At 36.9% G+C, this 12,858-nt stretch overlaps 2 protein-coding genes across 5 annotated transcripts in view; both read right to left on the bottom strand.

Annotated features, from left to right (window-relative positions):
* Positions 1–3,960, bottom strand: part of sh3pxd2b (SH3 and PX domains 2B) — a 39,592-nt gene extending 35,632 nt beyond the window's left edge. For both annotated transcript variants that reach the window (XM_051093104.1, XM_051093105.1), the window contains exon 1: positions 3,698–3,960. In XM_051093104.1, the coding sequence (XP_050949061.1) occupies positions 3,698–3,769 (72 nt within the window). In that variant the 5' untranslated portion in view covers positions 3,770–3,960. The remainder of the gene's footprint in view (positions 1–3,697) is intronic.
* Positions 3,961–4,770: 810 nt separating this feature from the next.
* Positions 4,771–12,189, bottom strand: LOC127152462 (leukocyte cell-derived chemotaxin-2). Of its 3 annotated transcripts, none has more exons than XM_051093136.1 (6): positions 12,136–12,189; positions 11,962–12,021; positions 8,925–9,197; positions 8,699–8,836; positions 5,309–5,454; positions 4,771–5,131 (listed from the first exon to the last, which is right to left on the bottom strand). In XM_051093136.1, exons 2-6 carry the CDS (start codon positions 12,002–12,004, stop codon positions 5,120–5,122), a joined length of 612 nt encoding a protein of 203 aa, XP_050949093.1. In that variant the 5' UTR covers positions 12,005–12,021; positions 12,136–12,189; the 3' UTR covers positions 4,771–5,119. The 3 variants fall into 3 exon arrangements, with proteins under 3 accessions (XP_050949093.1, XP_050949091.1, XP_050949092.1); XM_051093134.1 differs by having other exon boundaries at positions 8,746–8,836; XM_051093135.1 differs by having other exon boundaries at positions 8,746–8,836; positions 9,015–9,197.
* Between the last annotated feature and the right edge of the window lie 669 nt (positions 12,190–12,858).

Below are 12,858 nucleotides of genomic sequence, written 5' to 3'. Positions count from 1 at the left end.
TAAGGTAAATGCAGTATTTAACTTTTGCAGCACAATTTGGGGGATCAAATTTAAGTTTATAAATAAATAAATTATTTTAAATGTAATGTTAAAAAAACAACAAGAAAAAACAAACAAACAAAAACAACAGGTTTGCTGTGTTTCTTTGTAGGGTTATATATCTCCAAAACTTAGTGATTATGTATCAATATTAATATATTACATATTATTTGATAAAACAGTAATATCAACATGACTTATAATAATAATAATAATAAAATTATTATTATTACAACTAGTAAAAATATAAAATACTAAATAAAAAAAATAAGCATTGTAATACTACACTGTAAAATTGAGTATTTAAGAAAATAATATTATAATTTTCTTTTACTTGTTATTTTCAAACATTTACAAACAGTTTAAACAAAAAAACTGCAGGTAGCCTTAAGCTTCTGTTTTGTTGTAAAAACTTTTTCAGAATATAGGAGGACAATTGGTGCATGTTGTGCTCCACTTTCATGTTAAAGTGACCCAAACTGAGAGCAGATGCAGAGCTGTTTACAGTGAACTGAGATGTACTTGTACAAAACACCCTGAAACACACAGCATGTATGTTTATTTAGTTAAATGCATCCTTTGCACTAGGACATATCAAAATTTTGGTTTTATGCTGATTAATCGTGAAGCCCAATCCCCAGCCCAACACATAATAGTGATGCTTGTTTTGGATTTCAGCTTCACAGCATAAGCACTGCATTATTCAACAGGTTTAACTAACAGGCATTTGTCCTCAAAAAGTTAAAATGTTAACCATTCTGACGTTAGCCTGCTTACAAGGTGTCTGCTTTTTCCCTCCTCTGTCTGTAGTAGAGGGGGAAGGGAGTATTTTTTTTCACAGGGGAAAGGGCCTGTCTTCACCAGTGACCTGTTTGTTTGAGCAATATAGCAATACTTTATTTCCTCTAAGAATATAATGTTGTTTTCCCACACATCTCAAATCAAGGGTCCTGTATTGATCAGTATGACTCAATCCAGTGTTTTATAGAGCATGTGCCGCAGGCTATTAGTGATGTTTATAGTAATCGACTTGCTTTCTCACGTTGTATTCTGCCAGGAGAGCAACACCAGCGCAGGATTTTCTCAGGATAACTGATGTCTGACCCCCCCACAGCACTGAAACCTGGATCACACTTATTCTGGCTTTCTAGATCATGCCATCCTGAGAAACGCTACCGAGGATTCCATTAGATTGCACACAACACTCTCTATCCAGCTGTTAGTCCTGCCAGCAGTGACAACAATGCACAACACATGTGGTGTTTTGTTCTGAATGACGTAAATTGTTGGCTTCGTGATATTAATACTGACTGGAAATGCGGTAAGACAAATACAGAAGTGAAATGAAGACTAAAATAAGCTCATGACACGGCTGTCATATCAAACTGTTTCTGGATCAGATCATGGGTTTGATTCTGAGGAACACACATTCAGTACTGGCAAAATGCATAACTCAAACGCACTGTAAGTCACTACGGATAAAAACGGCAGTCGGATGCATTCAAGCTGGTGTGATTTTCAGGGGGATTTTCCAGGCTCACTTCTGGTCAGATGACATGCATTTCCCATGTCTGACAGTAGATGGTGATGCAAGTTTTCCTACCGACAACCTAAAGCATGCATTACAGGTTCTTCCAATTGGAATAACACTACAATATAATTTTAGGTCTAATGTTCATAAAGGGCAGATCAACGGTTGGTAGCTATTACCGTCCTCAGCATGAGATGTACTGTCACTGCCATCATTCTTGGCACCAAAACTAATCTTCATTTTAGCTTTTATTGTTGGTTTTATTTTCAGTGTTGCAAACAACCTCGTAAAAGGTGCATGACTAAGATCCTACAAAACAGATTGGGATAGACTGTTCAAAATGTTGGAAATAGTTTACAAAAAGATTCAAAATGCTTTCCTTAAAACCTCATGGGGCCTGTATGTTGTATAAATTAATTTATAGTAAATAAGTTAAAGTAAAAAAAAATATATATATATATATATTTATTTATTTTCTGTATTTTAATTGTTCATTTTATATGAATTACACTGTATTTATAAATATGTACATTTAAATTTCAGTGATGACATTCGTATTCAAATATCCCTGTTTTTTTAAATGAATTTTATTTTTTAAAGTTCAGTTTCAAATTTTTTAACACTGTTAGTTCTGGTTAAGACCAGGAGAATTATAAATAAATACAAATAAATAACATTCTTAAATAAATACCTAGATACATACATACACTTAAATGTTATTTGCATACCATAAAAGTTATTAAAATCATATCAAAACATTTGAGTCTTAATATTTACAATAAGATTTTAATTAGACACTCATTATTTTAAAAGTCATAGTTTACTGTAATAATTTGTTTTCTATATTATAATGACTTTTTTATGTAATAGAACAAATAACACTATAGAACTATAACAAATAAAACCATCACTATAGTTTATTATTATTACTATTATTTCCCATAAAGCTTTTGATTTTGGAGTAAAATATCACTGGGGCATATATTTGACAGGTTTAGTGAAATTCAGCCCTGTATCGAAGTACAGAAAATAAAAAGGTCTTAATATTTGGGCGTAAATCAACCTTGAGCTGTAGTGGCTTACAGGGTTTGTAAGCTTTTAAATGATGTCTATTTTGTGTCAAGCAAGTGGTCTATATTTATGTTTATATATATTTACATTCACATTTTCTGTGGTAATAAGCTGCTCCAGTTAAAAGTGTTAAAACACAAAAAGTACAATTACTGGTAATTATATTAGCTGAAACAAGCTGTTAATTATCAACGATCAACCAAAAGAAATGCAGTGCATTTCAAATGCTAATTCTCCTGGTTTATGCTCATATGAATGAACCAGTTCCTACAAAGCATATGCATGCACAATAAGTTAACTAGAAACAAAAAAGTAAGTCTGGAAAACCTTTGAAAGTTTCAAACAACTGTTATTATTCTGATCTCCAAACGACTAATTAAAATACACAAAACTTTGGCTTAGTCAGACTGGAAAAGCCAAAACTACGACTGCCAAAACACCATCCCATAACAGCTGAGAATAGCCTCAAGAGTGCTGCAGAGCGGGGTTACGGGGTGTCGAAGGGTGTTTTGAGGGTGTTTTAACTTTAAGGGTGTGGTGAACAGGACAAAAGGCCTCCAGAAACATTGAGGAGTCACAGCACCTCAGCAAAGTTCTCAATTTAAGTTAGTAAACACTCCACAAATGAAAAGCACTCTCAAAACTTACACTTACACTGCAAATATAAATAATATGCGTGTGTGTGTGTTTGTGGGTGTCTAAGCTACTAATGGACTCAGTTGTCTTTGTTACATTTATGCAGATGTGAAAACATCTGGACTAACCCTGTTACTACAGTATAAATGACTTATAACCCACTGCTGTCTTCAGACTTTATCTGACGCTTCAGGTGTTTAAAACTCCACAACAGCTGAACAGAAATACTTGTAAAAGAGCAACTCTTTCGGTGTGTTGTGCTGATGTGTAACTTGATCCTCCTGATCGCATCTCCAGCCTTTGTTCAGACAAACAGCGAAACAAACTCAAAAATACATCACTAAACACTTTCATTAGGATGAAAAACATTACGAAAAGTTCATTAAAGATCTTTACAGATGTCAATCACGGGCAACTTACATAGTGTTTGTTGGGGTTTCTTCTCTTTTGCACATCTTGAACAGTTACTTCGTGTACAGTCCGCCGTGGCATGTTGCAACAATCTCAGACTAAAAACAGATACACAATAGCGTTCGCTCCCACAGCAGAAAATCGGATAAAGTTTTCCGCATTGACTTCTAGTCATTCGCTTGTTTGTCTATCCGTTTCTGCGGGTTTATAGTCCACGTCGGATTTCCTGCAGTCTGGACCGAGCGAACTCCCAGCCTATCCCAGCTCACCGACTCTAATTTAATTAAAGCCCGACGCGTTCGCACGTCCTACTATGGGAATGCGTGACTCATGAATATTAAATACGTATAGCGACGTTCGCCAAATAACCCTAACTGATTGGCTCAAAGGTTATATATATATATATATATATATATATATATATATATATATATATATATATAGTAGGGTTTGTCTTATGAATATTAATTAGGCTACGTGACTAGACGATTACTGGAAACGCCAGAACGACTTTAATAATATTCATGAGGTATTCCTTTGCCATAGTAAGATCCGTCATTTTGCTCATCCGAGACCAACCCAGTGGGACTAATTAAAGGGGAAACGCACAATCATATCCTTTGACACACATGCAGTTTTCACTTCCTGCAATATTTGCCTAATATACATACATACATATATATATATATATATATATATATATATATGTGTGTGTGTGTGTGTGTGTGTGTGTGTGTGTGTGTGTGTGTGTGTGTATGTACTGTACAGTTTTAGATGATTGGGACCCATCTCTTCTACGTAAGTAAAACGTTAGTCAGCATAAATATTTATGTATTTATGGATTGTAGAAGCTTCAGTAAACGTCATAGGGTGGGATGTTGTCATGTTGCCATGTTGCCAGTCTGTCTGTGTGGTAGTTTGGAAAATAAAAATGAGGATGTAATCAACCATGGATGCCAAAACAAGAATGTCTTGATGTCTTCTCATTAAAACTACTATACATAATTTAATTTATTTGTCATTTATTTTCTGACACTTAAAATATAAAATATGAAAAAAAGGAATTGAATGAGAAGGTGTGGAGTAAATCTGAAAACAACAACAGCAATACATTTATTGTTATTTTACTATTGTTCTGTATATGTATACTGCCATCTTGTGGTGCTGTATTGTCATGAAATAAATACTTGACGAAAGGATTACATAAAATATATTATTGTGTTGCTTGTCGGTTTGTCATGTTATTTAAATGAAGATTTAAATGCATAAAGATGGCTCATATGAAAGGCGAGGGATCAGAGCCATCACACATCTGAAGCTCCAGGTGTGAGGTGATGCCAGAGAAATGCTCCTGTAGGGGTAACAGGTAACCCATGGCCTCTCCCTGAACTACAGAGCCAAAGTAAACATACGGACGGATGTTGAAGATTTTCACACAGTGTACTGAGGATAGATAGATAGATAAATATTATTAAATATAGGTCAAAGACAAATAAGTATTTCTAGTTTAATACTAGTTTTAAAAAGCATGTGCCAAGTCATTAAACATATAATGTAATGAAATATGTTTCTAAACGCATAGTTATTTTATTACATACTGACAAGGACTGTGTCATATACCTTTGTTATAGAGTTTGACACCATCATACTGAACAGAGTCTCCTGCTGCTCTCCCAACAGGACCACCCAAGTTTCCAGTAAAAGGAGCATTGATGATGCCGTAATCACCACACACAATATCAATTCCCTTGTGGATCCTCCCATCACTGAGGGCACAAGATAAATAATGCATCTTAAAAAGCAAAGGTGAAGCAAGAGTTAGTTACTGTTCTGGAAAATGCTTAAACAGAGAAATGTTTTGATAGCTCCACAGGAGCGCAGTGTTTACACTTTTCATGGAAATAAAACTATAAATGGCTTACTTATGCTTGTTTCTGCACTTTGATGGCAAGATGAGCACATATTTTCAACTGTACATAATAAAAAAAATCACCTTTGAGCAATGAAATCTAAGAGACTGTGTTATATTGTGAATATAACCACCGCTAAAGGGACAGTTCACCCAAAAATTACAAATTCCATCATTGTATGATCTTCTTTATTTTTCTTTATTTTAAACTCAAAAGATATTTTGAAGAATGTTGGTAACCAAACTATTTTGGTGACCTTCGACTTCTATTGTGTAGTCAAAAAATATCAAAATATCTTCTTTCATGTTCCACAGAAAAATGAAATTCATGGTAGTGAGTAAATGATAATTTTATTTTTAGGTGAATTATCTTTCACAGTAGTTGTGACAAAATAAGTTGTGACTATATTGACAGTTTAGCCTGATGTTAAGTGCCTTATTGCTTTTATAAATATATATATATATAATGTAAAATGTTATGTTTCTGGCTTCTGACTGGTTAACAGGTATTAAGATGCTAAAATTTGTTCATCATGTCCTTCTGCTGTGACTTTGTTGCCACCACAACGAAAAATGTTGCCCCTAAGAATTTTCTTACTTGTTTCCCAAGGTGACGACAGTGTCAGTTGTAACAGAGCTGGCTCTAGTAATAAGCAGACCCCCTTTCACCATGGGTCAGGTGGAGGAGTATCAATACATCACTGATGCAACCTCCAGAGCTCCTCCAGCCCCAGAGATCTCATTATCCTAGACACAGAAGCCCTTCTTCCTCCACCAGTCCTGTCCAACATGATGCGCTCCTTGGTTTCACTCAGATTCATAGCCTCTCCTCCTTCAACCTTTGAACCCAGCATGATGAATTCCTTGGTTCTTCTCCTCCTTTGCTTTTTTTCTAGCCCCTCTTCCATCCAGAACCCTAGCTCCTCCTCCTCTGCTGGTTCCACCCAGCATGATCAATTCCTTTTTGTTCTACCCAGAAATCTAGCCCCTCCTCCTTTGATGGTTCTGCCCAGCATCATCAATTCCTTGGTTCTGCCCAGAACCCTAGCTCCTCCTCCTCCTCTGCTGGTTCCGCCCAGAATGATCAATTTCTTGGTTTCGCCCAGAAATCTAGCCCCTCGTCCTTTGATGGTTCCGCCCAGCATGATCAATTTCTTGGTTCAGCCCAGAAATCTAGCCCCTCGTCCTTTGATGGTTCCGCCCACCATGATCAATTTCTTGGTTCCGCCCAGAAATCTAGCCCCTCTTCTATCCAGAACCCTAGCCCCTCCTCCTCTGCTGGTTCCACCCAGCATGATCAATTCCTTGGTTCCGCCCAGAAATCTAGCCCCTCGTCCTTTGATGGTTCCGGCCAGCATGATCAATTTCTTGGTTCCGCCCAGAAATCTAGCCCCTCGTCCTTTGATGGTTCCGCCCAGCATGATCAATTTCTTGGTTCCGCCCAGAAATCTAGCCCCTCTTCTATCCAGAACCCTAGCCCCTCCTCCTCTGCTGGTTCCACCCAGCATGATCAATTCCTTGGTTCCGCCCAGAAATCTAGCCCCTCGTCCTTTGATGGTTCCGCCCAGCATGATCAATTTCTTGGTTCCGCCCAGAAATCTAGCCCCTCGTCCTTTGATGGTTCTGCCCAGCATGATCAATTCCTTGTTTCCGCCCAGAACCCTAGCTCCTTCTCCTCCTTTGATGGTTCTGCCCAGCATGATCAATTCCTTGGTTCCGCCCAGAAATCTAGCCCCTCGTCCTTTGATGGTTCCGCCCAGCATGATCAATTTCTTGGTTCTGCCCAGAAATCTAGCCCCTCCCCAGAACCCTAGCCCCCTTTGATGGTTCCGCCCAGCATGATCAATTTCTTGGTTCCGCCCAGAAATCTAGCCCCTCTTCTATCCAGAACCCTAGCCCCTCCTCCTCTGCTGGTTCCACCCAGAAATCTAGCCCCTCGTCCTTTGATGGTTCCGCCCAGCATGATCAATTCCTTGTTTCCGCCCAGAACCCTAGCTCCTTCTCCTCCTTTGATGGTTCTGCCCAGCATGATCAATTCCTTGGTTCCGCCCAGAAATCTAGCCCCTCGTCTTTTGATGGTTCCGCCCAGCATGATCAATTTCTTGGTTCCGCCCAGAAATCTAGCCCCTCGTCCTTTGATGGTTCTGCCCAGCATGATCAATTTCTTGGTTCCGCCCAGAAATCTAGCCCCTCGTCCTTTGATGGTTCTGCCCAGCATGATCAATTCCTTGGTTCCACCCAGAAATCTAGCCCCTCGTCCTTTGATGGTTCCGCCCAGCATGATCAATTTCTTGGTTCCGCCCAGAAATCTAGCCCCTCCTCCTTTGATGGTTCTGCCCAGCATGATCAATTCCTTGGTTCTGCCCAGAACCCTAGCTCCTTCTCCTCCTTTGATGGTTCTGCCCAGCATGATCAATTCCTTGGTTTCGCCCAGAAATCTAGCCCCTCTTCTATCCAGAACCCTAGCCCCTCCTCCTCTGCTGGTTCCACCCAGCATGATCAATTCCTTGGTTCTGCCCAGAACCCTAACCCGTCCTCCTCTGCTGGTTTCACCCAGCATGATTGGTCCCGCCCAGAACCCGACCTGCATGATGGACTCTTTGGTTCTGCTCAAAATCCTAGCCCATCCACTTTTGCTAATTACACCCAACATGATGTATTTAACCTAGCCTAGCTCCTAGCCTGGTTCACCATAGCCCCCCGTCCTCCGATTCTGTCAGTTTATGTCAAGTTTTGTCACTTCAGGAAGATTTTCCAAGTAGGCTTCACCTTGATCCCCATCTTTTCAGCTCTACCAGTGTTCCTCATCACCCTAGCTCCAACTTGGATTGCAGATGCTTTGGCTTTATCTGGATCTTCCATCTTAAGAGAATTTACCTACAAATGTCTACAGAACTCTTTGATTTTCTTTTCTTTTTTTTTTTTTTTTTTTGTGTAGTAATTATTTTATAAAACAATAATCCACTTAAGGCTGTGCTGTTTGTCCACTGCATGTCCTACCTAGTGCCCTTTAGTTGTGGTTAATTTTTACAATATAGCACAACTTCTCATACCTTATTACTTAAATCATTGCTATGTAATAATAATAAGTACAAAGTCACCAGTTATCCATGATATGCTCTCAGGAAAGAAGCTGTTTCTGAAATACCTCCTGGAGTTAAAGCCACCACAGCCGTAGCTGTCACACGCTCGCGCTCTGTTATGATGGCTACCAGCACACAGAGCGCTCCACGCTGTAGCTGAAAAAGGCCACAGGAGTTAGTCTGTCTCATGTAGTTAAAATAAACCGATGAGTATTGCATCTAGTCATAAAGTGTCAAATCAGACCTGGTGTACAACACCAGCGTGATTTCTCTCCCCGACATTTATCCTTCAGGTATCTGCCCTGACAGATGTAGGTATTGCGCTGACAGATACCTCCAATGCTGGTGCAGCCCATGTCATTTCTTGGCTTGGCTCCTCTTGTCCAGTTTAAGGCCTCTCTTGCTTTTCCAATCACAGTCAGTCTTTTATCAGGTTGGGGGATTTTAATTTCCTCCCCCTGTTCTTTCCTTTTTGTTGTTTTCTTGTCATTTTCAAGGCATATACCCACAAGAAACACTGCAAGAAGCAATACAGACATATTCTTTATAAGTTTTTTAAATAAAGCTGTGTTATACTGTAAATGTAATTACTACCAAAAGGATGCATTAAAGTGCAGTCTGACTAGTGTCTTACTGTTTTTATAAAATGATTTTCACTTAATACAACTGTTAGGAATATAATATTGTACAAGGAAGAGACTTAATACAGATTCAATACATTATTTCAGCTGTACATAAATTTCAGCTGTAGCATCTACATAATTGCATGTGGTGATTTCGAAAAGTTCTGGTCACATGACTCATGGGAGCCAGTGATTTTTGGCATCACTGACTTTCAAATGTATGTAAAGCTATAGTATGGCTTTAACTTTAACTTGGAACATGGACCATGTTTATTCTTTTTTTTTTTTTTGGTACTTAAAAATGTAAAAAATACAACTATTAAGAACAGAAAATTTATTAAACGTTTATTTTATTAAGAAAAATTCATCTTTTGTTCTGTAAATTATTTTTTTTTCCAGTATTTTCAACCACAGTAATAAAAAAACTCAATCAATCAATAATTAAATAATCCTCAAGTGCTCTAAGTCATAACCCAGCTATGCAAGTTTGATTTAAATTTAAATATTTGAATTTTTTTTTTAATTTATGAAATCATAAATGATAATACAGTAACAAACTGATTATAAGTTTAAAATAAAATAAAGTACATTTGAAGTTTGCTGAAAAATATGTAAATTCATTATATATCAGTGCAAATCACAGTAGTTTTGGAGTTTAATGTCAGTGTTGTGGAGGCTTCAAGAATGGTTTGAAAACCCCTGCTGTAGGAACAATTATCAGAAATGCTTCATGGAAGTGGGCGAACGTTGCTCAACTCTTTTGCCATAGTTTTTGTTTCCGTGGTAACAGTGACTTCTGTGACTGGTGGTGCTGCCTTCAGGATTGTGGGTGTTGTATAAATGATTTCTGAGAAGCATATACACTTTACAGCCTGAGAACTCATGGTAGATCTGTCTTGAAAGATTTATACATTATCATTAAAAATCAGTGTCTCTATGGAAAAAAAATGAATGGGGTTTTACTGTAGAACTCCACTGGTTCATACTATACAGTGTATTTTAGCTCAGCTGGAATACTATATTGACCAGTCAGCATACATGACTGGAGCTGTCTGTTTTATAATGTTCAAAAAATGCATGATTCTTATGATTATCAACATAATCTGTAAACATCAACATATACAGCAATCAAGTGGCCTGAAGTTTTATTGTTTTCTTGCAGATTAGTTGTTATTTCTTTTCCCCAGGCGTGAAAATAATGAATTGGCAGACTGTAAACTTGGCATTCAAAGGCACACTGTGTTCTGGCAGTTTTTCAGACTAAAATAGGCTTTGCTTTTGTATTAGCGCCTCCGAGAGAGCAATTTTCTAACATTTTAAAGAAAATCTGCATAATAGTCATGCTGTCTTAGATTGTTTTTTTTTTCTTTCTGGCCCAAATTAAAAAATGATGTTTATAAGCATTGTGTAGCCTTGTGTGAAAATAAAATTAAATCTTCCCCTCCGCACCAACTCTCAAATCTCTTGTGAATAGTGTGTCTTGTTTGTTTTGGAGCTGAATGATTTCATTGCATGGAAAAGGGCAGCATGGTCATTCTTCTTGTGTGCCTCATAGAAAAAACAGGTTTGGAATAACATATATCACTGACTAACCAACAATCAGCTTGCTTAGAATTTATTTCTACAATAATTCATAAATATTTTTGTGTTCTTTGCAAGAGGTTGGGATTTGAAAAATGCTCATGACAAATTGCAATAATCTTCTGTCTAATGATCCATAACACATATCTATTCTTGGTCTTGTTCAACAGCATGTGTGTAATTATAAAAGTCAGTAAGTGGAAAGACTCATTAATCACAGCGTTATTGCTGCATTAATTCCTCAGTCAACCTTTAGATTCATCTGATAACAAAAAAACATGTCCATTCCCAAAATGAATCAGTGCATTTGCATATGCAACACAATGCTTTGCTATATATGCTATTGGATCATTATTTTTCTCTTTTCAGTCATTTGGGACTCTGAAGTTGGCTTCAATTTAATGGAAGGGAGTTTCTCCAATTATGGGCACTTTCTTCAAAGTAGGATCTTTAAAGGGTACTGGTAACTTCGGCCTAAACATTGTGCATACCAGTTTATGGACATACCTTTAACTATAAAACACAACACAATGCAATGCATAATCCAAGATTAAGGTAAAATGCATGTGAAAAATTAATATGCAAACAAATCACACAGTACATTGGGCCCTATTTTATGAATTCTTCTAGTTTATTTATTTTAATGTTAAATAGATCCAAAAATGGACATCTCAGATGGATTCTGTAAGTTTTTAAACATCATGACAATCTTTATTTCCATGTCTTAGATTAGCAAAAAATCTCAAATCATGTATGCATGGATAGGATGCATTCTGTGATGGAAATGACATTTTAGAGGCATGTCAATTATATAGCATTACGTATGCCAATTTTCTACCCTCTCTGACCATCTGAATGAAAAGTGCATTTTTGTTGCGGTTTCTTGTTTAAGTCTTCAGCGCAACTGTCAAATAAATACATATAAGGCATTTAAAAAGTAAAAAAAAAAATAAATAAATAAAATCCAATTTGAATGTGACCTTTATATAACAGAAAGAAAAAGTGGAGGTCTGTTGAAAGTGTCAGTAGGTGAAGAAAGCAATGCGATTGCAGATGCCTAAAGATCGGTGTACTTACAACATGCCAGGAAAAGGAAAATCAAGGAGAACTTCATCAACATCTTTTGAGGTCAAATATCTAAAAAAGCAGGAATAGTTGTGGATTGAATATGACATCACAAAATATGGAATCAATGTTTGAATCCTGAATATTTACCAAAGTTAGGTTGTATAGAGTTAAAGCAGTGCTTACCCTAGCGTCGAACCCAGAGCAGAACAGAATGAGGCCTGTGTCAGTAGAGGAAAACATCAGCTTATGTCACATGATGAGCCTCTCTTTGCCAATGTTGATATTGGCCTCTAAAGATGTTTCCTTCTGCTTCATATGAGAGAACCACTTTTAGAAAAGAAATTGAAACATTTGAACTCATAATGTAAGATCCTTGCTTCTTATGTCATTACTAATACAGCGATTGATTTAATTAGCACTGATTAAAGTTGCAGCTACTGAAAACATTGACTTCTGTATTCAGTCAAATGTCTTTAGAATCAGTTCACTCCTCATAGACGGGCATTCAAAAGCAGCCGATGCAACAAAAAACATTTTTTGTCAAGCAAATATTGCAATTATTTCATTCTATCTACCTTGGTCAAATGATCAATCACATGACAAATGTTAGTCAAGGGCACTTAGATTTCAACCTGTTAATTTAGTTAGACTGAGATACTATTATGTTTTTTTTTTTATTAATATTTTGAATTAGTTTTTCTTCCATGTTAATTTTAGCTGATGTTTATACATTTTTAATTTCAGCTTTAGTTTTTTGTTGTTGTTGTTTTAGTACAAAACTAATATAAACAACTGTGAGAAATGTTGCTTTGGCAGGTAGCTGAAATAAAATAAGTTCTTAAAATAAGTTTCAGTACTGTTCAACTGCTAAAAGAGAAGTTCACTTCCAGAACAAAAATTTACAGA

Source organism: Labeo rohita, chromosome 21 (genome assembly GCF_022985175.1).
Source record: "Labeo rohita strain BAU-BD-2019 chromosome 21, IGBB_LRoh.1.0, whole genome shotgun sequence".
Taxonomy (NCBI): domain Eukaryota; kingdom Metazoa; phylum Chordata; class Actinopteri; order Cypriniformes; family Cyprinidae; genus Labeo; species Labeo rohita.
Note: the sequence above shows the minus strand (reverse complement) of the source record. Positions and strands in the feature narration are given on the sequence as shown.

Coding starts and splice junctions, on each gene's coding strand:
- LOC127152462 (XM_051093134.1), bottom strand. CDS start 12,004: ATGTTGATGAAGTTCTCCTTGATTTTCCTTTTCCTGGCATGTT. Junction 9,198..11,961: donor TTTCCTTTTCCTGGCATGTT/GTAAGTACACCG, acceptor TGCTTCTTGCAG/TGTTTCTTGTGGGTATATGC. Junction 5,132..5,308: donor TGTCAAACTCTATAACAAAG/GTATATGACACA, acceptor ATCTATCCTCAG/TACACTGTGTGAAAATCTTC.